Consider the following 25,565-nt stretch of genomic DNA (forward strand, 5'->3'; position numbering starts at 1 on the left):
GTGCTTCCTCCCCACCGGTTCAGCCGAGGACGCTGATGGCAGGTCCCTCGGCTGCGCCCCGAGATGGGCTGCGGCCAGCTCTGGTGTGGTGGTGGCTCTGCACAGCCACCAGGTCCAGACCGATGAGGCGTGAGTGTCCTGGCTCGTGGGGAGGTGGGCAGTATTCTGTTAGCCTCGTCCTCCTCCCAGCGAACTCTGTGGGGTTGGTTCTGTGTCAGGAAATCCAGATTCTCCACCAGCTTCCAAAGAATCTTCCTGTGGAGGGGAGGGAGCTGGCTGTTTCCAAGAAGACCAAGGAGATACTTTTATGGGGAAATTAGAAGAGGACAGACAGATAAATGTGGGGGTGTCCCACCTTAAGGAAAGAATTGCACCATTCAAAACGATGCCTTCTTGAATGAAGGAAATAAGATTTGCATCATGACAATTGCAGCCAGCAAGCCACAGCCCTTTGGAGCCTGCGAGGCCTGGAGGGGTGGCCCTTTGTTGTCTTCTGGCTCCCTGTGCCTGATGCTCTGAGCCCACACTGTGCTCTGAACAGTGCCTTTTGTAAGCAGCAGAGAGAATCCTCTAGAAGTCAGTGAGCTTGGCATTCACCTTTGGGTAGCAAGCTGAACAGACCTCTGGGTCTGTTTTTCCTTTCCACAATCTTTGCAGGAGTTAGACTGGGGGAGCTGACCAAGCGGACAGAGAGCAGACCGGGGCTCTGGCTGGAGCCTGACTCAAAGCTCGTGCCCCTGGAGTGACCGCATATGGAGTGAGGAGTGGCTGAGGTTCAGGATGCAGAGGCTTTCAGAGATTGGGCCGCCAACTTGCTTGTCAGGGCCACGCGGTGAGCGAGGGGCTGAGAGCAGGTGAATCAGTTTGCTTGAGCTGCTGTGACAAAAAAAATCCTGGGTGCCTTCACCAAAAGTCATTTTCCCGCAGTTCTGGAGGCTGGAAGTCCAAGATCCAGGTGCCGGCAGGGTTGGTTTCTCCTGAGGCCTCTCTCTGCCTTCACGTGGCCTTCCTCCTGTGTGTCTGGGTCCTGGGTCTTCTCATAAGGACGCCAGTCATATTGGATTAGGGCCAAACCCACTGACCTCATTTAACCTCTTTTAAAGGCTCTGTCTCCAAGCACGGTCATGTTCTGAGGTACTGGGGGCTGGGACTTCAGTGTGTGAATTTTGGAGGGACACAATTCAGCTCATGACAACGGAAGATAAAAACCAAAGTGGGAGGAACTGAGGAGGTGCCGGGGTGGCGTGAGCATCCAGGAGCAGGGGTGGGGGCAGAGCGGAGCTAAGGCGGTCTAAGGTGTCGGCGTGAGCAGTGGAGACACCAGGCCGGGCAGTGTGGGGCAGGGCAGCCCGGTGTAACAGCTTAGGGTGGCCGGGCACCTGCCGCCTGCAGTTCCCTGCACGCGGGTCTTCGGAAATAAGCGGCCACTGTGCCTGCCCTGTCCATAGACGGGAGGGCGATTCTAAATGTCTGTCCCGGTGTGAGCCCCGGAAATCCACCCAGCATCTTCTGGGTCGCCTTGTGGATGGGGCTTAGTGTTCCCTTCTCAACTCTCAGCCCCGAAAGATGTGGCGTGGTTTGGGCAACAGATTTCATCAGGTTGGCTTATCTTGGCAACAGGGTCCATTTTGAGTGGCTTTCTTTTTGGACAATAGGGTTTCAAGGGCGGAGGTGACATCTTCCCCAGTGCTGGGCTCCATCGTGTTGCAATTGGGGGCCCCCTGTAGGAAGGTCATGGGGCTGCTTACCATGGCTGAGGTTTTTGCGTGGAGGCTCCCTGTTCCCCTCGAGTTAGTGCAGGGGAGGCCATCTTAGCACTCTCCTTCCTTGGGGTCAGAGGTCGGCCATCTGGGTGTCTAGTTCCCCGTTCCCGGTGGCTGCATCATCATCGTTTGTTACTCTGGGCCCTGGAGTCTGGGCTGTGGGGGAGCCGGCAGCACAGGACAGAATTAATGGCTTTGTTTGGTAGTCTCAGATGAGGGATACGGGGGCCACGTCACAGAGCTTGATTTTGAGAAAGTGTTTGATGCATCGTCTCACAAGATCGTGTTCACCCAATGAAACCCAGTGGTCAGGTGGCTTGGAAACTGGCCATTGACCAACCAAAAGTCAGAGATGGGTGATAATGGGTCTATTGGGGGCGGTGGGGGCGGTGGGGGCGGTGGGGGGGGGACAGCTGGCAAGAGGCCGTTGTGGGCCCAGGGGCAGGATGTTCTTAATGAAAGTCTTGTCTGACGAGCAGGGTAACCGGCGCACCAGTAACCAGTGACAGCTGAATGCAGGGGCAGCACCAGCCAGGAGGAGCACTGGGCGGTGCGCTCTGAGCGGGTGGTGGCTCTTTCAGAGCACTGGGCCTCAGCTTCCCCATTTGTCCTGCACCACGAGCATCTGTAAATGCCTCGGAGGGCAGGATGGCCAGAGGCGTGCCCTGCTCGTCACGTGTGTGTGCGTGTCTGTCTCGGGGCCGGATGCGTGTACCGTGTGTCCCTTGTACGGCTGCACGGGTTGTACGCGCTGCCCTCCTCCTGGGACGTGTGCAGCGCGGCGTCGCTGTCTCGGGGAACGCACGGATCGTGCGCGTATTTACATGTCTGCGTGCGGGCTGCTGTGTTCCTGGGGATGTCGCCTGTTGCCTGTTGCAGGAATCTCTGCATTAAGGCCACTCAGAGCCGTTCGACTCTGGACAGCAACCTCTGAGCCCCGCATTCCTCATCCGCAGCGTGGAGATGATAGTAATGCCTGCCCGGTATGGGTGCTGCGAACGTGAAATGAGGTCGCGGATGCAAAAGCGCTCGGCACAGTGCGTAGCCCTCAGCGCGCCCTGGCGAGTGGCAGCCGCGGTGCAGGGAGGCCGGACGGCGTGAGGACAGGGAAGGACCTGCACTGTGCACTGTGCACGGGGTGAGGGAGCCTCCTCCGGCGGCAGGACCGCAGGCTGTGCCCGGCGGGCAGCTGGGCAGGGGGCGCGTGGGCACTCGTGGACAGAGCCCTTGGGTGCTGCAGTGGCCGCTGCACCCGGCCAAAGAACTAAGGAATCGGAGGGGCCCTTTCTCCTCCGGGCAGGGCGGGGCGTGGAGGAGCCAAAGCCGAGACACCCCTGGGGGAGCAGGGGCCCGCCCCTCCCTCACCAGGTGTCCACGCCCTCTCTCTTCTGACTCGTAAGATAATGCTATTCCTTATTCTGTATTTGCCCAGGATGCCTGTTATTTTCTTTCTTTCAGAATCCAATTTTCTCTTGACATTTCTGCCTAATGTAGCAAAGCATGACCTTTGTGCAAGGACCATGCTGGCAGCCTGCTCCCTGCCTTGGGCTCCCCGAGATCTCCTGCACACTGCCCAGCCGCGGCCCCTCGGAGACGGGCGAGGGGCCCCACTCCGCGGGGCGGCTCCCGTCCCGGCCTCCTCTCCCTGCGGGCCGCTCGTTTCCCAGGCTCAGCAGAGCCGGGTTCGCGGTGTCACCCTCACGGGGTGCTGCTGCTCGGCTCCAGCACCCGGGCTGTGCGCCAGGGCAGCGCTGCGGCGGGGTGGACGGCGAAGGCGGCCGGGCCTTGTCCGACGTGCTGCCGTTGACGCCGCCGTGGGTGGGCAGCAAACCGGGGCGAGCACAACCAGGCCAAAGGCTTCTCCCTGCGCCAGCCCCTCACTGTCACTGAAGCCTCCTAAAGGCCGATGGTGTCGAGTCCTACTGAAACTCGTTGCCCTTGACCCCGAGGTCCAAGCTCCAGGGCCAGCACCTCGTGCGAGGTCAGCGACTCGATGTGGGTGTGCGTCCTGTGCCCTGCTCCGCCCTGCTAAGTTGCAGGGGCCCCCGGGGGAGCCGCGCCCCCATGGCCGTCATGCACGTCTGCTTTGCTTTCGTCATCCCTTCTCATCCGCGGGGCCCGGGGGAAGTTTGCGGGAATGAGGGAGACCGTTGTCCGGGGTTCTGTGAGGCGCAGCATGCGCACGGGTTAAGTGTCATGTGTTGTTAATGGGAGCCTGTGCTGTCACTCACGCCAGCAGCGGGTGACGGTCTGGCCACGGGGGGTCTGTCCCAGAGAGGGCTGTGTGGCCTTAAGGACCCTGAAAGGAGAGAGTGCTGGGTACAGGGCAGAGGATGGAGCAGTAAGCTTGGGACACCTACCTGTAGTCTCCCGCCCTTCTCCACTAGGCCCCTGTACACTCAGGATGGGGGCTGCCTCCCCATCTCAGTCATGGACCGTCACCAAAGATGGGCTGCCTGAAATGAGAAGGGGAAGCCCTGTCCCTGAGGCTGTCTGTGAATTTGAATCTCTGTCCCCGTGATGGGTGGCGACGCTCGGTGCGATCTCACCCAGGCTGAACCCTCCCCTGAGCGCCAGACCCGCATCCGGCAGGCCAGTTTCCTCTGTGGATATCTCATAGGCATCTCAAACATTTGCAAGGCGGAGGCTCTTGATCCCCACATACCCCCAAGCGTGGCCCTTGGCAGCCTTCCTCATCGTACCGGGTGGCACGGCCCCTCGCTCGGGTCCCTTCCTCTCCTCTCCCAGACCCAGTCCAGCAGGAAGTTCTGGCGGCTCTCCCTGCAGTGCTCACTTTGACTCCGTCGCCTCATTGTCTCTGCTCCCTCTTCCTGCCTGGAACATTGCGGCCGCCTCCGGAATGGCCCGCCAGCTTCCGGCGCTGCCCTTCTGTTCTTAGACGTGGCAGTTAGGCCATGCCACTTCCCTATGAGGCCACCCGGTGTCCCATTGCTCCTTACAATGAAACCCAAACTGCCTGCCTTGGCCAGCAGGGTGGGCGTGGCACACCCCCTCTTCTGCTTATCCCACGCGACTCCCCCCCACCTCCTTGTCCTCCCTCCTGGCCCCCTGGTCCTTCTTGGGTCTCTGCAGGTGCCACGTCCGCTGCCTGGAGCGCTGCCCCTCGCACTGCTCATCCTCCCGCCTCCTGGCTCAGCTCGCAGGCTGCCTTCTCAGAGGGCGCTGCTCTGAGCCTGCCTCAGGTGGCCCTCTCCCTGCCCACCTCACTTTGCTCATACCCCGTCTGCTCATCACAACAGCAATTCTTACTCGTTTGTAACTTGAATGTAAGTTCTAGAGGGACCTTATTAATCGCCCACCCCCTCATTCCTCCACGAAGCCTATATTTGGCTCTATACAAATATTTGTTGGAGAAGCCATCTAAATATAGACGTACCTGTGAGCATATGGGCGTGTGTATAAATAAGAGTCTGTGTTTGTATTTATTACCTATTTGTCTAATAGACACAAATACGTGTGTGTGTGTGTGTGTGTGTGTGTGTGTGTGTGTAGATATCTACCTGCTTGGAATCCTTACCGCCATTGCCGTCATCGCTAGACGGGTACATTTTTCCCGGGGTGCCGCTTCAATCCTAGCAGTGTCTCACCGCCGCCTTTAAAAGCCGCGATCACATCAGAGGTTATTTGTTGAGCCTGGCCAAATAATAACTATGGGCGTGTTTCTCCTTCTCTTTAGAAGACGAATGGCTACCCCTTTACCCCTGCATCCTGAGGAGAACAATTAGATAGCCATTAGGAGGAGAAGAGAAGCGTGAACAGAAGGCCGATGTCTTGACCGTGGATGGTCACCGTTGGTGGGGGAGGGACTGGCTGGAGGCGTTTGAGGTACCGTGCAGAGCTTTTGACTTGTGTGGATGTTAAGGATGCTTGTTGGAAGCGGGCGAGTCCTAGTGATCTGCAGTACAGCGTGGCTCGTGGTTGACAAGGCTGTGTTGTATACCTTCTTTGTTCAGAGAGTTTATCTTATGTTAAATGTTCAGATCTCACAGAAAAAGAGAGAGGGAGGAAACTTTTAGAGGTGATGATTAAGTTTATGGCATCGTTCGTGGTGACGGTTTCATGGATATATACCTATCTTCAAACTCATCAAGATGTATACTTTAAATATGTTACAGCTTTATTCTATGCCAGTTATACCTCGATAATGATAATAAAAATTGAGTGTCGGCCGGTGTGCACTGAGTGCTTTCTGTCCTCCAGTGGCAAAGTGGCTTCACGAAGGCTCCCTGAACTTTTACTGTGGCGAGAGGATATGGGAAAACGACCAAGAGAATTTAATTTAACTTTTTTTTTTTTTTGATTTGCAAAACTTTGCCCTTTAAGAGCCTTTGGAGTTCCCTCCTAACCTGATCTGTGGCCTCAACTGCTGGCCGGTATATGGGTAGCAGAGCGGAGCAAAGGAGAAGGGCGGCGACGGGGCCAGGCTCCCGCGACGTGACCCGGCGTGCTGCCGGGGGCATCGCCTGTGCCGGATCTGCCCTGTAACGCCCCTGTGTTTGTCCGTCTTGCAGAAACCTGTCGAGTAACCGGCTCACCACACTCTCGTGGCAGCTCTTCCAGACGCTGAGTCTCCGGGAATTGTAAGTTTGGTTTCAAAGACCGTGCAAGCTCGTGGAACGGTGGTAGAGGCTGGGTGGGGTGAAGCGTGAACAGTGGAGCCACCTGAGGCCGGGTGCGACCTGAAGGGGCCCCTGGGGTTTGGGTGTCGGGGGACGTACCACGTTCAGTGGGCGTGAGCTACCCTGTCGCTCGATTTCTGATGCTCTTTCTGGGCACGATGCAGCTTAGAAGGCAGGACCTGAGTAGGACCTAAGCATGATCTGTAGGTAATTAGTAACTATAGAATTGATATTTATAATCCTAAAGGACATTTATCAATTTATGGTAAATAACGTATAATTTTATAGATTATCAGGCGTGCTTTCATTTACGTGAACTTAGATTCATCATCACAGGTGTCAGGGAGGTAGGTATTATAAACCGTCTCTACCCTTTGAGGTGAGGGTTCTGAGCCCCAGAAAGTCACGTGAGATGCAGCTGAGATCGCGTTGCTAGGGATTGGCAGAGCCAAGATTTGAACCCAGGCCTCTGACCACAGATTGTGTGTCTTTTCCACCTCTCATGCTCTTCTGTCAGTCTGTTTGGCTTGAGCATGGGTATCCCAGAGGGACCGAGGCCATGTATTTATTCGATCCACCTGTGGCTTGCTCAGGCTCGCTATGTTCTGTGGCTGATCAGCGCACCCCCCCCCATCCCCCAATCATTTTGTGCAAACACATGTTGGATGGACGAGTGGAAATTCATCACCACTGCTGGAAAATAACTCATGTTGATGTGTGAGTCATCGGAGTCATCTCTGTGCATGAAGGACAACGTGTCATGTTGAGGGAATAAGTCAAGGGATAAATTGGAAAGGAACTGAGGCATGGACGGAGCGAGGAGCCAGTGTTCCAGAGACACCGCTCATGTGTTCCCTTTTCCTCGGTGACTCAGATCCAGATTCACCGAGTGCAGATTGCCTCGCTGCCTCTACCAGGAGGCGATGGCCTTCGGTCCCTGCCCGTACTGTCGGCCTCTCAGCCTGTTCTCCCTCCACCCGGTGAGACCCGGGCTTGCGGATGAGTCATACCCCTCCCTTTTCCGACCCGGTGGTCAGGGAGGGGGATGTTTACCCCCAGTAGCCTGCCACCCCATGATGGCCTTGTACACCCTACACATCCTCGTGGACCTCGGTGCCCCTGGGATGCTTAAAAAAGCCGTTCCGGGGATGGAAAGTGCAGCTCTTGTCTCGTCGACAGAACTGCCGAGTTTGGGACCACAGGGCTGTGGATCGCTTTCCTCTCTTAGGATGCCGCCCCTCCCACGGGCGGCCCCTCTCGCATGGGCTCCAGAGGCAGGGCGATCAGAGTTCTTCAGTCGCATGTGGCTGCGATCTAGATGTGCACCAATAAAAACTCATCCTGAGCCTTGGGGATTCTAAACATATATTTACTTGTTGATAAAACACTGAGAAACTGGACTGTGTCACAGACATCTGCCAGACGGTCATACTCAATGGCTTGTATTCGTTCCCTTCTTTGTAGGTGGAAAAGGCCTTAGAGGTAAATGAACATGACCGCTAAGATCACGCTAAAACCATGTCTGAGATCTTACTCTGTGCCAGGGAATCTATTGAATTATTCGTTATTTTATTTAATCCTCATAACAATTGTATAGGTAGGGAATATTACTATCACTTCACTTTTGGGGACACGGAGGTACTTGGCAAGGTTCAGTATCTTGTTTAAGGTCACGCATTAACTAAGCGATAGCATGTGGACTCAAGGTCTGGGCCACTGGGCTCAGCTCTCTCCCAGCTTTTTCCGTCTGTTTCTAATCCCAAGAGCTGTTCTAAACATAATTTTCAAAAGTGCATGATTGCAGTTCTTCCCTACGCTGCCCTAGGACTGATGAGGGGCCCTGCCGTAAGGGAGCTAATTGGGGGCTCTCTTTTTTGGGAGTCTTGCATCTGGTTCTCCTGGAACGTCTGTCCCTGCACCTGTGGGAGACCAGGGACAGATCTCTCCAGGGGACACCTGGGGTCTGCAGTCGGCTGAATTATTAGGAAAACTTTCAGTGTTCCTTCTAAAAAAAACCACTGGATGCGAAATCAATAGTGTGTGCTGCCCTGCTGACCTGTTTCGTGGAGTTTTAGAAACAGTTGTTCTGTGGATATATATTTAAAGAAAAATGTCGGATTTCTCTCAGAGGATCATGGGATTCTGCATTTATTTTTGCCCGGGATCAATACACCTGTGAGCTGGATGTGACTTATGGAGGAATGAAGACGTTGCCTCCGGTGCAAGTCAGTGCGTGAGCCACCACGTCCACAGAGCATTTTGTTTCTGTCATATTGTTAAATAAGAAAAAAAATTATATTTGAAGATAAAGACACCCTCTCTAAGGAGCAATCACCCAGTAGGGGGTCTGTGTTTTGTGGAAGAATCTAATGTTGAGAGTGCAAAATTTATCTTTTGGCTGGAGGGGCCACGTGTTGGCTCTTTGCTGTGGCCGTGATTAAAATCCAAACGATCTCCATGGCTGGCAAATGGAAGAGGGGACAGTGTTTTCTTGTCCGACTTCCTGATTAGTCCACGTGGCGCCATCTGCCACGAGCCATCCAGACCGCCAGGGTCTGCCCGACGTCGCCCGTGGGCTAGAGTGTGGAGATGAGTCGGGATTTCCAGGAAGAAAGGATTTTGGCCCTAGGGGAGAGGCCAGAGGGAGGTAGCCCTGTATGCCCTGGCAGCCAGAAGAGTGAGTCTCCAGCGACATTCCGCGGGAACAGAGGGCAAACCAGGGCATTCCGTGATTTCTTAGCACATTGCGTTTCGTCGCTGAGGTTCTCTGCTTACCCCAGCCAGCGCCTCCCGTGATGGAAGATTCTTGATGTAGGCGCCAATGCTGCTGGGGTGCTCCCCTGCCCCCCAAGGAAGAGCTGGGCATTTAATTTTCCGGTAGTAGAGGAGAAGGAAGAGGTGTGTATTGAGCACCCAACATACACGAGATCCTGTCTCATCCTTGGAACAGTCCCGCCAGGGAGGCATCCTTATAACCAGTGCTGCAGATGAGGGCGAGGCTCGGCCAAGGTCAGCTGCTGGTCCAGCATCACGTGGCCGTGAGTGGGAACTCTGGGAATTTGTGTTGTGATTGTGACCAGCACCCAGGCCTGCCGTTTCCAAAGACCAGAGCTCTTTCCTTTTACAACTCAGCCACACACCCCACAGCCTACCGTCTCCTTCCAGAAGCCTCTCTCAAGATGGTGGCTCCCCTGAGCGGAATCAAAGAGAAAAATTCCGAACCCGTGAGCATATCAGAGCCCCGGCCGTGCGCCGAGACGTCCTTTGCTGCTTCCTCACCGTCGTCTGTGTGGCGAGGGCTGCGGTCCTGGCTGAGCGCCTGGCCCCCGGCCTCGCACCAGTCCGGGCTGTGCTTCTCTTCCTAGAGGACGGGAAGCGTCGCTCCGGACTGGCTCTGGAGGCGTCCGCGGGGCCTCAGGGACACGGGTTGGAGGAGGTCGGGCGGTGCTTTCCCTCACAGAGCAGAATCAGAGCGAGAATCAGAGATTGTCCTAGAGACAGAGAATGAATGAGGAAGGAGAGAAGCCCGGATTCCGAATCCCATGACATCATTTAGGCTAAGGCAGGAGCCGGCAGAACACGACATAGACTCAGAAATACCCGGAGGACCATCGGCGTGTCTTGAACAGGCTTCTCTTCATACCCTGCACGCACGGAGCAGACATGATTAAAATAGATTGGAATATTTCATTTTCTTAAAGCAAAGTGATAATTACTTCTGGTATAATTTGCAGATTTAATCGACTTGGTAAAATATTAACTCAGTATCGGGAAAGGGTTTGAGCTGATCTTGGCATTTCCCTTCTCCCAGTCCTGGCTGTGACCACTTTTCAGAGCCCTCTGAGAGGTCACTCCACGATCACGTGGACAATGGTGTCATTCTCCTCCTCCTTCTCCCCCTCCTCCTCCTCCTCCTCATCATCAGTCATCAGCCACCCTCCTCCTCCTCCTCCTCATCACATCAATCAATCAATCAATCAATCATCAGTCATCAATCTCTGGCCTCTTTATAGCCCCTTTTAATTCACAAAAACATTAACATATATCACTAATTCTCATAACTTTGTGAAGAGGAAAGGTCCAGCACAGTTACCCCCATTTTACAGAAGTTACAGTCTTGGAGAATTAAGTTACTTGTGCATTAGTCTCCTAAGGCTGCCTTAATGTATCACCACAAATTTGGTGCCTTTAAAACAATAGAAACTGACTCTGTCTCCGTTCTGGAGGCCAGAAGTCTGTCAGCTGGTGTTAGCTGGGCCGCGGTGCCTTCAGAGGCTCAGGGAGAGCCCTTCCTTCCCTTTGCCCGCCTGGCGGCTCCTGGGGTTTCTTGGCTGGCGGCAGCTCCTGCCTCCATCTCTACGTGGCCATCGTTCCCGTCTCTTTGTCCTTGGCCCTCCCTCTTTTCGTTTATAAGGACACCGGTCATTGGCTTTAGAATGATCTCATCCAAAGATCCTTAACGTGATTATATCCGCAAAGACTCTGTTCCCAAGTAAGGTCTCATTCACAGATCCTGGGGGTGAGGACGTGCACACATTTGAGGGGAACGCTGTTCAGTTCACTGTGTTTGCCCGAGGTGACACAGCTGGCTCAAGCCAGATCCTTAGTGTGCCTTTTCTCCGTCAGACCGTTCTTGCCTCCAGGAGGCCTGTGCCAGTCACTTGGCCCTTCGGGCAGCTTTTCTCTGGGACAACGGATCTGGGTCCCTTCCCCATTTTCACTGCCTAACTTTAGGATTACCCCCTATAGCACTAACGCTGTAAAATGGGGAAGAAGACCAGAGTGATGACCGGCGGCAAATCGACGTTTTCCGAACACCCCGTCATGGCCTTGGCTGTGCAGCACGGTGTCTGGTGCACGTGCCCAGAGGGGGCTGAGTTCACCTGCGGGAGCCCCCGAGGGCCCTGTGATTAGGCCCCGGGCTGCCGTGGGTTGGGGCTGGGTGTGATAAGCAGCTGCTCTGTTACTCATGGGGCCCCCGGCATTGCTGCTGGAGCAGGAACGCCCTACTTGAGGTCCCGAGTCTGCCCCGCAGCCCTGGCCGAAGGCCCCTCTGCTAGAGCCTGATCTGCCGGGAGGACGGAAGTGTCGTTTGGACCCAGGGCTCGCCCTGCTCTGCCCCCGCCCCGCACGTCAGGATGACAGCGATGGTGGGTCCGCTCGGTGGGGTGGCTGCAGTGCCGCTGTCCCGACTCTCAGAATGCTTTCTGCTGCGTCCGCCCTGCCCTCTAGGACGGAAGTCCAGAGCGTGGGAGGGATAACTCGGGGTCCTTTTGCAGTTTCCAGAAGACTGGATTGGAGCAAAGAACTAGGTCTCATGGTGCATCCGTTCTGTTGGATCAGGTCCTGGAGGAAGAGGGTGGAAGGAAACAAAACAGCCGTCAGTAGGCCCGTGCCCGGCGGTGTCCTAGGCCCGTCCCAGGTGCCCCGCCTAATTCTCCCGCCAGCCTTGGGTACTTGGGTGCTGTCTGCCGTGCAGGGGCCCTGGGATGCCAGGATGTGCAGCAGGGCTGGGCTCAGACCAGAGGCGGGACTGAATAAAGTCCCTGCCTGTGGCTCGGAGCAGCCCAGCCAGGCCCCTCACTTGTCTGGTTTGTATTTTTACGACTCCTTAATAATGGATGACCACATCTTGTCAAGTAAGCAGCTGGGACAAACCAGGCTGACCTGGTTCAGTTTGCACAGTCAAGCATCTGGACCCTCAGTGTCATTCCGACAGGCCTGCCCGTCTCCCCACGCAGCCCCAAACTGCTGCTCCCCCCGCTCAGGCCTCCCTTCCCCCACACATGCTGGGCAGCTAACGTGGCCTTCTGCGTCTCCTGAGGAAGCCATCGGGTGTCCCCTTCCCCATGCTTCCTCCTGTGGCCAGGGTCGGGTGGGGCGATGCGCTAAGGCTTTCAGCACAGAGCTGGGCGCACGGTAAATGCGAGGCAGATGTTCCCGTTTGCTTATCTTATGTTCTCTCTGTCATTTTCTCCTGTCTGCCCTTTCTCTCATTTCTCAGCCACAGGGGCATCTTGCCTTAACCGCAGGGCAAACGCCTCCAAGGCTTTTGGAGTCCATCCTTCCCTTTCCTCCTTTAAGACCTCACCTCTCTCTCCCTACCCTCCAGCTCTGCTCCGACCCCATGAGTTTTGGAGTCTAACAGACTCCGCTTTGTCACACAGCAGCCGAGGGACCTTGGCACGGGACTTAACCCCTCCAAACGTGAGAAGGGGTCCGTCCTCTGTATGGGGACGATACTGGCTGTCTCCTAGTGTCGCATCTTCTTGAGAAGATGCTCAACAAAGGTCGGTTCCCTTCTTTTTTCCTGAAAGAGCACGGTGAGCAGAGAAGAGTCGCGGGAACTCGCAGACTCACAGGGAGCCCTGCAGGGGCTTGCATCTTCTATGTGTGCTGTCCTGTTGGCTAGAGAACACGCATTTCCCACAGTGGCCTCACTCTTCCTGAGAGCCGACTAGTTTGAGTGCGCACTCAGCTAGGTTGGGGTTTATCCGCTGTCGAAAATATTCTGGGTCTTAGTGCAGGTCCCCGAGTACCCCTCCTTCTGAGCACCAACAGATTCATCTCCTCACTGCTTAGAAAGAGAGTCATGTCCTCCCTAACTGTCCAGGCACTCGGATTTATCGGGTGCCCTTATTTCAACTAATGCCCTTCATTATCCCCCTAATGATATAACCCCATCCAGAGGGGAGGTGACTCCCTCTAAGTCACAAGGAAAATTAGTGGAGAAAGAAGGCCTTGAACGTGACTCTTACCCCCTCAGACATTTCTCTTCACCAAGCTAAGTGTTCCTAGAGAAGAGGGGTTGTCTTATTCATCTCCGCATCAACAGCACTCAGCCCACAGCCAGACGTGGGACAGGTGCTTATTCAAGATTTTGTTGACATTATAAACTAAAGCTGATTCCGAGATGGGCCTTGAGCAAATCCTGGAAACAGCTAACTTCCTACTCCCTAGGGAGCATGTCCCTCCCTCCCTCCCTCCCTCCTATTCATTCCACGGGTATTTATTTATATGGCAGGAGCAGTGGTAGGTACTGGGGATTCAGCAGTGAACTGAATGGACAATGTCTCTGACTTCAGTGGAGCTTATTTTTTTGGGGGAGAGGGGAGGGAGACAAGTAATAAACAAGCAAGCAAATACATTTTTCAAGCGATGCTGACCAGGGACAAATACTAGAAGGAAATAGGCGCGGGACTGGGCGGTGCGAGGACAGGTTGGTGGTGGCTTTCCGCAGGGGTCAGGGAAGAGCACATGGTTCCGTAACGAAGCGAGGGAGCCGGCCTAACAGGGACGGCGCGAGTGAGAGCCCCGCCGGCAGCAAAGGCCTCGAGGCGGGGGCGGGTCGGCGACCTTGGCGAACTCGACAGCCGGCGAGGTCAGCGTGGCTGAGGAAGAGGGCCGGGCCGGGTAGGAGATGAATCCAGAGGGGATGGAGAACGGTGCAGATCCTTTAGGCCTTTGACTTTGACTTCCGATGAGGAGGGAAGAAGCCATTGGAGGGTTTCGAGAAGAGGAACACCCCCAAGCCGACGTATTTAAAAGGGTCTCTTTGTCAAATGAATTAAGTGGAGTGGATTTCTTTCTTTCAAATGCGTTTATTGGTTTAAAAACTAAATAAATGAATAAAGTTATACTTATTATTATTATTTTTTACTTCCTTCGAGGCCTTGCTGAACCCCTTCTGTCCTTAATCCCCGAACAGCAGGTGGGGGCCCCTCGTTCTCGCAGCCCCGGGAGGGCGCTGGGCCGTGTTCGCTTCAGGGGTTCCCGTCCCTCTCCTCTCGCCCACAGGAGGCTGGAGCAGAACTTCTTCAACTGCAGCTGCGACATCCGCTGGATGCAGCTGTGGCAGGAGCAGGGGGAGGCCCAGCTGAACAGCCAGGACCTCTACTGCGTCAGCGCCGGGGGCGCCCGGCTGCCGCTCTTCCGCATGAACATCAGCCAGTGCGGTGAGCTCCGGGCAGGGCCGGGGGGTCCCTCAGATCCCAGAGCTGGTGCCGCACGCCAGCCTGACGGCCCGGGGCCCGCCTTTCCCACGCCCTCCCGGCCTTGACCTCGGCCTTGGGGGCAGCTCCAGCTCACCCGTTGCCTCCGTGCCCACCCCTGCCCCTTCGCCCGCCAGCCGTGAGGGGGGCGGCTTCAGGAGCGCAGCAAGGGGCTGGCGCAGCCTTTCTCCTGGGAGTTACTTGTCAGCTGGAGCTGAAGGCAGGTGCCCTGCAGTGTGGTCTCTGGACCCCCCCACGTCAGGAGCATCTCAGGTGCTTTCAGAAGAGCAGATTCCTGGGCCCAGCCACGGACATCCGAGATCAGGAGGCTGGGGCTGTCCCAGAAACCTGAGCTTGTAGCAAACTCCCCAAGGGAGCCTGAGGGAGAGCAGGGGTTTGAGAACCAAAGTGTGAGATGCCATCTGACATCTCGCTAGAGCCGCGTTCCGTGGGCAGCTGCCCTGCCGTCCCCATGCCGCATGGGAGGCTCCGGCCACAGGGGCTGGAATTCTGAGTTCTGACGTCTACCTGGGAGGTGGTGTGACGCCTCAGGGCCTTGGGCGCCTTCTGAGAGCTCAGGCAGGTGGTGTTGGCGTTGTTACTGGGCAAAGCAAGAAGTGCCACCATCGACCCTGTGGCCGAGGGTTTGCTAGGGTGTGCTTACCTTTCCCCCCGCTCTGCCCTTTCGCTCAGACCTTCCCGAGATCAGCGTGAGCCACGTCAACCTGACTGTACGAGAGGGCGACAATGCCGTCATCACTTGCAATGGCTCTGGATCTCCCTTGCCCGATGTGGACTGGATCGTCTCTGGCCTGCAGTCCATCAACACCCACCAGGTGGGTGTCCTCAGCTCGGGCCCCGTCAGGAGGCCTGGGACCTATCGCCTCCGAGTCTTAATGAGCTAAATCATAAACAGAAGCAGGAGACGAGAAAAGGAAGAAGACAGAAAGTCTGTGGTCCTGACTCTCCAGGAAGAAACGCGTCCCATCCAGCTACAGTGCTTTCTAGCCGGCTTGATCCTAAACGTGCTAGGAAACCTCTCTGTCTCTTAGTCTCCGCACCTGTAAAGTGGGTGTCGTGCCGCCGCTGTCCTCGGCGGGGGCACGTGAGCATGGCCTGCGCTCTCGACTGGACAGGGCCTGGCCCGTGGCCAGCGCGCTTCCCCCGGAAAGGCCTCCGCCCCCTTCTGCTCTGCTTTCCTTTTGCTTCCCGAAGCTCTGTGGGGTTAGGCGACAGTCGCCCGTGCAGGAACCTTTGATTGTTTTCTTTCTGTTGGGGTTTTAGACGAATCTGAACTGGACCAACGTACATGCCATCAACCTGACGCTGGTGAACGTGACGAGTGAGGACAACGGCTTCACGCTGACGTGCATCGCAGAGAACGTGGTGGGCATGAGCAACGCCAGCGTCGCCCTCACCGTCCACTGTGAGTGGGCGCCGTTGCGGGGGCCGGCAGTGGCCCGCGGGGACGCCCCCGTGGGAGGGGCAGGGAGACCTGTCGGGCAGGACCGAGGCAGTCAGTCCCGGGCTGGGAGCCCCAGAAGGGGCGCCCCGTCCCTCATAGAAGGCATCTCTCCACTCAGGGATGGATGCCCTCAGGGCTCTCCCCGTTTGCCCCAGCTCTGCCTCTTGTTACACCCCTGGGCGGCCTCCAGCCGTGATGGATCCAGGGTGTCGGGTGCAGGCAGACATCTCTTCCCCTCTTTTGGGGAGGTGATTGGGAGGCACCCCTGATTCCCTCAGGCTTTGCAGAGCTGGTGGGAAGAACTGGGGTTCCTGTGGCGGTTCCTGGAAGGCGGCTTCAGGCCCCGGGCCTCCGCGCACCAGGCTTTAGCGGCCTGTCCCCCGCAGACCCCCCGCGCGTGGTGAGCCTGGAGGAGCCGGAGCTGCGCCTGGAGCACTGCATCGAGTTCGTGGTGCGGGGCAACCCGCCGCCCACGCTGCACTGGCTGCACAACGGGCAGCCCCTGCGCGAGTCCAGGATCATCCGGGTGGAGTACTACCAGGAGGGCGAGGTCTCCGAGGGCTGCCTGCTCTTCAACAAGCCCACCCACTACAACAACGGCAACTACACCCTCATCGCCAGGAACCCGCTGGGCACAGCCAACCAGACCATCAACGGCCACTTCCTCAAGGAGCCCTTTCCGGGTGAGGGCACTGACTCCTTCCAGGAGCTGGGGGGTGGGCGTGGCAGCTTGGGAGGAGAGGCAGCATCAACCCTAATAGTTACCATGGGCAACCAGACACGTGGGGACACCAGCCACCCCCAGCATGCTGCGTAAACTACATAAAGCCTCTGTTTTCCAAGAGCCGCCCTGGCACCGCCCCCTGAGAAATGCACACAGGCGTGCAGGAGAGAGAGCGGGCGCTTGGGACCTGGACAGGAGCGGCCGAGCATCGTGGCCAGGCCTTTCTCTGTGGGGACACTCTGGGCACGAAAGTTTGCTTTCTGGAGCCTCAGTTCCCTCCTCTGGGAAGTGGTCATGATCACACTGCAGCCTTTAAATGACTTACGGTATATAAGGCATGTGCCACAGGCTTGGGCACATGGCAATGGTCCGATCGCCTCCCATTGCAAGGGGCTGCGGGGTCTCCCCATTTCAGCTCCGCGTTTTACAGGCGAGGGAGCTGACCCTCTTTTGTTTGCTGCACAGTGTAAGCGGGCTTGGTCAGAGTCCCATCCTCTGAGTCGATGTGCGGCTCCCTTCTTCTTTGTCCCGGGGCGAGTCGATGGGGGCGGCCTCATGTCGTCGGCCTGTGATGGAGCTGATTACGGTCAAGTGGACCAGGGTCGCTGAAGTAATGGAAGAACTTTGCGTGACTGTTTGGGAGGTGATTCCGTCTTTCTCTTTGTGGGCTAGAGCATTTCACATACCTTCCTGGAGCTGGAAGAGAAGAAACACCCAGAGTTTGGGGGTAGTGGTCGTGGCCTCTCTTGGTGGGTTCAGCAATTGACAAGTCTCTGTCAGTGATGCCAGGTGTCTTTGACGACCTTGGTGATTTCTGCCGGGAACAGGCTGGGTGACCTCTTGGCCTTTAACTTCCAGAAATGGGGGGTTCTGATGAGATGAAGGCAAGTGTAAAGACTGATGTCACACGCACAGAGTGGGCAGCAAGAGCCAGCGCTGTGCGGCATCTGCTCACGTGACTTCACGGCCCACAGAGATCCAGGGGGGCCGTTCTGGGAGGCCTCAGGGATCTTAGTGCAAGCGGACTTGCACTAGAGGCTCTGCGAGTGAAACTTGGGAGAAATGAGCCTGCGTGGGAAGCGTAGTTCCTGCCACTGAAATCCGGGGAGGACGGAGCCGTAGCTCAGGAGAGGGTCAAGACGCGCTGGTGTTTGAGGCCCTTGCGAGATCGTTGGGTCCGTTTCCAGCATCATCCCAATTTGCTCAGTGAACGGTTGCAGGGCGCTTCTCGTTGCCATCCTGCGGGGCTCCTTAACGGGAGACAGAGCGTCCGGCCCACACTGTGGTGGCAGTGGCTTTCAGAAGCGGAGATACTCTGCTCTCGTGGGCCACGAAGTTGGGGCAGGCCTTGGCATAAGGGCCAGGGCGGCCCCGTACCCTGCCTGTGCCCATCTCGCGGCCAGAGAATGAATTCTGTTCAAAGCGGACAGTCTGCGCTCCTGGTGGGCGAGGCGTGAAGCCCCTCAGGCCACGCTTGTGGTGTTGGGGGGCGGCTAGGATAGGGACAAGCCACGCGGGCCCCACCCCCGCGGGGCGTCCCGGGCTGTGGGATGGTGTGGCGGGCTCGTCTTTTCCTTTGCCCTCCCTCTCCTTGGGAGGGAAGCAGTTCCCTGTACCCTCCCAGCCACACAGACATGGCCTCTGTCCCCAGGAGACGCAGCGGCCCCTTCTTATGGTCCCTGGAATCCCTGCCGCCTGACCCCTCGCTTCAGGCCAGTGGCTCCGAGGGGGTGGTCCCCACACCCGCAGCGTCAGCATCGTCTTTCTTTTCCGACTCCTCAATTCTCGAGCTCCACCCACACCTACCAGATGAGAAACTCTGGGGCGGGGCCTTTCAGTCAGTGTTTTAACAAGCCCCCTAGGTGACTTGGATGCTCCACGGTTTGTGACCTGCCGCCTTGGCATTTGGTGGACTCTGGCCCCAGGAGGCAGTAGGGAGGACGGAGTCACAGAGCTCATCTGAAGTCGTTGTCTCAGACCCATCTGCACTCTGCCAAGGCCACCCCGCGCGTAGGCTGGCTTGTTTTATGAGCTTAAAGGAATCAGTGGATGATAAAAAGGCAATGACAGGGAAAAGATGGACCAGTTTCGTCAAGTGACAAAATGGCTAAATGTTCAGGAGAGTAAATTATCTAGGGGAGCAGGCAATAAACCTCACACCTGCTGAGCTCTGGCTTCAAAGGCGGCTGTGGATGCCTGCTCTTCTCATGCCGTGGGGGTGGAGGGACATCATGTTTATCCTGCGTGCCCCTCTCCGGCTTCCAGGCAGCAAAGCAGAGACATTAAAAGCAAGAGTCCGAACTCAGACATGACTGAGTCACAAATGCCATCTGTGGCCCTACCAGGCAGGTGGCCCGGGCTTCTCGAATGGGGCTTAGGTCATGGTGGGCACGCAAAGAAGGACAATCACTGCTCTGTGCCTTCCTTGCTTCATCTGTGAAATGGGGAGGGTAACAGCTTCTGCCTGAGTTGCCGTGAGGGTTACATGAAGTGTGCCAAGTGCTTAGCACTGCGTCTGGCCAGAGGCAGGGCTCGCCAGCCGCGGGCATCTCGGGAGGGAGAGATGCCGTGAGTTTCAGAGTCCTACAGCAGTCATTCTCGGGGTACGCTAGTAAGGTCTGACAAGGTCTTCAGGCGGGTTCGTCTGGGCTTATGGTCATGGAGCCACATTGCTGGCGTTCTCATTCTTGCTCAGTTACTCGTCAGCTCCGTGATCTGAAGATAGTTACTCAGCCCCCCACTTCTTCCTCAGAGGCTGTGCTGAAGATTAATTCACATACGTGGAGTAATCCACGTGGAGTGTTTACAACAGTGCCTGACACAGAGTAAGCCCAGGATTACCACTCGAAGGCATCTGATGGGGGATCTGTTTTTTGGGGAAAAGAGGTCTGAAGATGAGGGTCCCTTCTCCTGGCTGGTCAGGGCCTGGAGACTCATGGGAGAGATTTAATTAGAATGAATATATTTAGTGGAGCAACCTGCGAACACAGAGGCATCCATCAGTAAGGGCTTCCTCAGGGCAGGACGTTGTAATGAAAATGTTCTAGAAAAGCTTTCTGTAAACTGCAGTACAAATACCAGGGTTGCCGTCTCCATTTCCAGAGAAGCTCTGGAAGGCTCAGTGTGCGTGTGTGTGTGTGTGCACGCATGCGCGCGTGCAAATGTCTGGGAAAACTTGGCAGTGTTTAGGAATGTGAGACTGCCATCACTCTCAAATCCTCATTGTTCGCTTGGCCAGGAAGTCCCTTCATCCTGATTTTAGAGCAGCAGAAACCGGAATTCCCTTGGGGCCTTGGAGCAGACGGTGGGAGAACCCGCTGCCCGCATGTCTCGGCGGCGGCAAGGCTGGTTAGCTTCCCTGAAGAAGCTTGTTGAGAGCAGAGTGTGGCCCCAGCTGCCGGTGCCGGGGAGAGAAGGGCCCGCGTCTCTTTCCCTGTGTGTGGACGCGGCTGAGTGGAATGGGCGGCCGGGTGGACCAGCGATGCTCGCGGTGCCTGGCGCAGCCTCCCTTCTCCCTCCTCACGTCCAGAGCCAGGGCATCTTTTCTCATTGCCCCTCAGGATGTCTCTCTCTCCCTGGACACAGGCCACTGCCCTCTCTTCTCCCTTCTCTGGACCCCACCGGCTTTCCCACAGGGCCCTTCTTGGGCAGTTTTGGGACTGGCAGAGACATGTGCATTGCGTCCACCCCCCAGCCCCCACTGCATTCAGATGGTGCCTCGGCACACTGGTCAGGCCGTCCTCCCAGCCTGCTGGTGGGGGTCCGGGGTGAGGGTGATTCCTGGGACCCATCCTCTTACAGCGCAGCCGGGACACCTCCTCATCCGCAGCTCACATGCTGTAGGGAGGTGTCCAGGCTCCGGCAGAGGAGCAAAGCATTCACGCACAGGCTGCTGACGTGAGAGCGTTCTCCGAGGCACGGGAGCCTTCTCAGAACATGCAGATCAGGGTGAAATGACAGGTGATCTGGCCCCTCCCTTTTCTCAGGCTCTGAAGTCAAGACTAGACCCCCCCCTCTCCTCCATTCTCCCCCAAATCAGGCCTTCAGCCACCTGTAGTTTAGAAGAATGTGGTGGCATGTAGGACACCCTCAGGAATTGGGACAAAACTCTATTGCTGTTTCCCAAGACAACACAAAATTACAACAACAAGCGACCTCTTGTCAGTGCTCACTGTACCCAGGATTTTCTCGGAAGGACTCCTTCACAGAAAGCATCGTTTCCCAGGTACTGAGAGAAGAATGTTAGCTTGTGTGTAGTTAATGGAGGCGTTGTGACAATGACTGAGGGCTTAGCGGGGGCCTGGGACACACGGAACCCACAAAGAAGGAATAAATGACGAATGAACGAGTGAATGAGCCATTCTTATCATTCAGGGTGCGAGAAGGTGTGGCCGGAGGGTGCACCGTACAATGCCGTGGTTCCCTAAGGGACCAGTGGCATCCACCGGACACCTATAGGGATGTGGCAGATTCTCAGGACCCTCCCCAGACCTGAGTCAGAAGCTCCGCGGGGAGGACCAATCATCGGCGTTGCTTTAAACAACTTTTAAAAAAGATTTTTAACTTTCCTTTTTGCAGTAGTTTGAGATGAAGCCAAAAAAAAAATTTACAAAGTAGCCCAAGGAACTTCCTTCTGCCCCTTATCTTGCCTCCCCCATGTTACTGTCGCGCACGGCCGCAGTCCAGGGGCTCGACGCTGCTAGTGCCTCCGCGGGCCCTGTCACGTCTCGCCGGTGGTCCCCCTGCCGTCCTCCTCCTCCCTGGGCTCCAGTCCAGGATTGCTTACTGCACTTAGTTGCCATGTCGCTCTATTCTCTTCAAATCTGGGGCCGTCCCTCAGTCTTTCCTTGTCTTTCACGATCGGTGTGCATTTGAAGGATGCTCGCTGGTGGTTTTCTCGACTGCCCTGCAATCTGGGTTTCCCTTACGTTTTCTCACAACTAAACGTCAGTTGCGCGTTTTTGGCAAGAACGGCACAGAAGTGATGCTCGCCCTTTCCGTGTGTCCTGTCAGGGGCGTGTGCCGTCTGTCCATCTTATTCCTGGCGACGTTAACTTTATTACTTGGCCAAGACGGAATCAGGCAGGATTCTCCATTGCAAAGTGACTGTTTTCTCTTTTGTAATTAGTAAAGATAGTATTTTGAAAGTTTGTTTCTTATCACCTTTCCACACATCCGTTTTAGCATTCATCGATGATTCTTGCCTGAAATAGCTACTACTGTGGTATTTCTGTCATTTCTTCTACATTTATTAATTGGAATTCTACTGTAAGGGAGAGCTTTTTCTTCCTTCTCACTTCTTTATTCAGTTATTTATTTTATCTTGGTACGGAGTCGTGGATATTTATTTTGTCCTGTGGTTTGTAATCCATGTATTAGTTTGCTAGGGCTGCCATAAGGACGTATCAGAGACTGGGTGATTTAAACAACAGACATTTATTTTCTCGCCATTCTGGAGGTCAGGAGTCCAAGATCGAGGTGCTGGCAGGTTCGGTTCCTCCCGAGGCCTCTCCCCTTGGCCGGCTGACGGCTGCTTCCCGTGTCCTCGCACGGTCGTCCCTCGGTGCGTGTCTAGGTCCTACTCTCCACTCTCTTCTTGATATAAGGACACCGGGCATGTTGGATGAGCGCCCACCCCGATGACCCCGTTTTCACTTAATCACCCCGTCAAAGAAAGACTCTATCTCCAAATGCCGTTATAGTCTGAAGTACTAGGGGTTAGGACTTCAACATATAAATTTCGAGCAGATACAATTCGGCCTATAACGATCCATGATTGCCATTTGTTTCGCTGTTCATATTGTCCCAGATCTGGCCATTGGAAACCCCTTCACGTGGGCCCCCGTGTCCTTTCTCCGTGCTCCCATTAATTTTTGAGCACTTTTTTTTACTTTCTAGTACCACAGAATGTTCCAGACACATCTTGTACTTTCTGTGCCGCAGCCCTGAAATTATGTACTTCTCCCAGGAGCCCTCGTTTCTTTTATGGAAGAATGGTAGTGTTCGCCCTGGATGGCTCCGTTGTACACTGGGGTTCGAGAATCTCTGGCACAGTGGCGAAGAGCCCAGACTCAGATTCGAGCCCCTTCTTAGATGAGTGAGATCTCATGAGTTACCAAATCTCTATAAGCCTGTTTCTGTATCTGTTAAATGGGGATAATGCCACCTACCTCCTAGGATGGTTAGACGGATTGAGTGATACGTCACAGAAAGCATTTAGCACAGCCCCTGGCTCGCAGTTGAAGCTGAGCAAGGGTGAGCTTTCGTTACTAGTGACCCTTTGTCGGAGGCCAAAGAGCAGGTAACGCAGCTGCGTCTGGGGCTGGGCAGGTTCTGGAAGGATTCTCAAGCCCATCTCAGTGAACTACTGGGTTAAACTCTGCGCTGACTTGAAGAACTTTATCTTGAAGTCATAGCTGGCATTTTCCAGAGGGATCCAGGGGAGCTCACCCTGCAGCATTTCTTCTTGGCTCTAATGTACCACTGACGTCCCTAGCACTCACTCTGGGTTCCCGGCAGAGGGAGGACGGCGACATTGTGCCTTAGACGTAATCCTCGATTGTTGATTTCTAGACCCCAGGTGGGCTGGGCCACCTCCTTTGAAACTGGGAACTTTATCTCTTACTCCTTCTCCACTCAGAAGACCAGCTCCAAAGTGGTAGTGGGGTGCGGGGGAGGGCGACAGGCCCAGGATTTTCGTTCTCAGCCGCTGGGGTGTCGTGGGGTCAGGGTGAGTGGGAGAGGTCATACTATAGGAAGACAGTGTGTCTGTTCTGCATTTCATCACATTTGTTAATAATCTGTTTATCTTTTTTGCAGAGAGCACGGATAACTTTGTCTCTAGTAAGTCTGCTCTACTTTGCTTTGAAGCTGATTTATTGATACTTTTTGGTAACTATCAAATCCAGGTAGTCCTCTTTCCTGATCCACCAGCGTCCCCAGACCCATGGCAGCCGAGAGCGTCTGAGTGAACTGTGAAAGGGAAGCGGAGAGTAGAAATACTTCCTGGGCTGCTCTAAGCCCGCACCTCTCGGGCCGCTGCTTGGTGCCTCAGTTTCCCCAGGGGGCTTTCTGAGGTCCGGCCGCGTTGCCAGTCCCCTGCCTGGGTGGAAAGGACGCGGGACTGCTCGTGCCTGCGACACAGACCCTTGCCGATTGTCCTGGCTCTTGCGGAGGGAACGTGGAGCCTCTAAACCTGTTAGTGTTTCCCACCCGCCTCAGGGCCCCAGAACGTGGCCGAGACCCACCCCGTAGAGCTGCGGCTGACGAGGTCGCTCCCGGGCTGCTGTGTCCCCCATGGGATTTTGGAGGCTCAGTTCATACGTGATTTGGAGCCAGGCCTAGACGGCCCTAAAGGCCTTGGTGGTCTGCTCACGGGCTGTTGGGAAGGCCGTATTCTTTCCTTGTCCCCTCCTCCCCCTGGGACAGCACCAGCAGGAGTCTTGCCATTTCTGCCCTGTGTGGCCTGAGGTAGTAGACAGTGCCGTTTAGGGCACCCCATGCCGTTTGGCACTGATGCAGACATCATCTGTGATTCTTTATTTGTCCTCGGTCCTAGAGGACCTGCCATCTCACAGAACATCCCTCCAGAGAATTCCAGATTGGGACCGTCTCTCGCCAAGGAGGCGGTGCTGGATGGAGGACACACTGCCGCCTGGCCTCCCATCCAGGCTTGCTGGGGGGCGCGCTTGCTGCCTAACCTGTGCTGCCACTGTGTTCTGAAGTCCGCGTTAGGGGGACGGACAGTGGGTTGTTGGTGGCGCCACAGGCCTTGCCGAGGACGGAAGGGGGAACGGTGGAGGGTGAGGAGAGGGTGAGCCTGGGGCCACAGAGAATGGCTGGCTGTCAGCAGCAGCTGCCATCACTGACAGAATGTGCCGAATTCAGACCCTGGCTCGCCTCCCAAACCATTTTTTTTTTTTTTTAAATGCAGCAGCTTATGGCCCATGTTGCTCAGGTGACATTATTTACTTTGGGGGCACGAGAGTGGGAGTGAAGGTCCTTTATTGCTCATGGAGCTTGCCCTTAAGCTGTCAGTACCAGCCAAGTGGCCAGACAGGGGACCTGGTCTCTGGGGACCCCTGCAAAGTCTGGGGAGGTCAGGCAGGAGGAGTCTGGCTTCAAGGGGGTGTTCTCCAGCAGGTCCCTCAAGGGACTGTGGGAGTTTGGGGACTGGCACAGGGCTTGACCCGGCCAGTAAACTAATCTCCTTTTCTGTTTGGTTTTCAGTCTACGAAGTGAGCCCCACACCTCCTATCACTGTGACCCACAAACCAGAGGAAGACACTTTTGGGGTGAGTCACTGCTTGGTTAAGAGGAGGTCACCCTCAGGCTTCCCTTGAGTAGCTCACTTCCCCAAATACCACGGGACCTGGAACCCGGGTGCTTTTGGCAGGAGGGAGCGGTGAGGGGTGCTCTCTTTGCTGGAGCCTTCCTTGTTTGGTGAGAATAATTCATTGTTTGAGGAAGTCTTTGAGGATCTGCTCCAAGCCCTGGGGCTCGGAAGAGCACAGTTCGAAAATCCCAGCTCTCTCAGGAGCCTGACCGGGCCAGACTTGAAGGGGCTGCTCCCAGCTGCCCAGAGCATCTCCCTGGGGTGGGGGGCGGGGGTGTCAAGTGCTTCACCTGCCAGACTGTCAGAGTCTGGGATTTCTTGGGGGAGGAGAGGAAAGGGGTCTTTTTCAAGTCCAGATCTCCGGAAATTTCCTGCATGAGAATATTAGGTAAATAATTTCAATATGAACATGCGGAGTTTGCTTGCTAATTGAAACAGCAACAAAACAAGAGACAGAAGCCTGGCTCGGCTTTTTCTTGCCTCTCTGGCTGGCCCCCAGATGCGAGGGGCTTAGACACTGAGTTGTGGAACTTTCTCAGATCAAGTCGTGCAATTTATTATTTCGCTATTCTCAGGGTCTCATAAATCACCTCTTCTAAAGACTTTACGCAGTGGCAGAGTTCTGGGGGTGCCGCGGCTGGCGCTGC

The 25,565-nt window shown here is 55.7% G+C and overlaps 1 protein-coding gene across 11 annotated transcripts in view; it reads left to right on the plus strand.

Moving 5' to 3' along the window:
• NTRK3 (neurotrophic receptor tyrosine kinase 3) overlaps positions 1-25,565 on the plus strand; it is a 426,694-nt gene that overhangs the window by 194,084 nt on the left and 207,045 nt on the right. For 9 of the 11 annotated variants that reach the window (XR_004954339.1, XM_036231977.1, XM_036231978.1 and 6 more), the window contains 7 exons: positions 6,296-6,364; positions 14,201-14,358; positions 15,088-15,230; positions 15,679-15,820; positions 16,246-16,542; positions 23,403-23,426; positions 24,813-24,877. Coding sequence is in view for 10 of the 11 variants with exons in the window: in XM_036231977.1 (XP_036087870.1) it covers positions 6,296-6,364; positions 14,201-14,358; positions 15,088-15,230; positions 15,679-15,820; positions 16,246-16,542; positions 23,403-23,426; positions 24,813-24,877 (898 nt within the window). In the remaining variant the exon portion in view is untranslated. The remainder of the gene's footprint in view (positions 1-6,295; positions 6,365-14,200; positions 14,359-15,087; positions 15,231-15,678; positions 15,821-16,245; positions 16,543-23,402; positions 23,427-24,812; positions 24,878-25,565) is intronic. The other 2 variants (XM_036231982.1, XM_036231983.1) reach the window with 1 other exon arrangement.

The sequence above is a fragment of the Rousettus aegyptiacus genome, unplaced genomic scaffold (genome assembly GCF_014176215.1).
Source record: "Rousettus aegyptiacus isolate mRouAeg1 unplaced genomic scaffold, mRouAeg1.p scaffold_m13_p_14, whole genome shotgun sequence".
Taxonomy (NCBI): domain Eukaryota; kingdom Metazoa; phylum Chordata; class Mammalia; order Chiroptera; family Pteropodidae; genus Rousettus; species Rousettus aegyptiacus.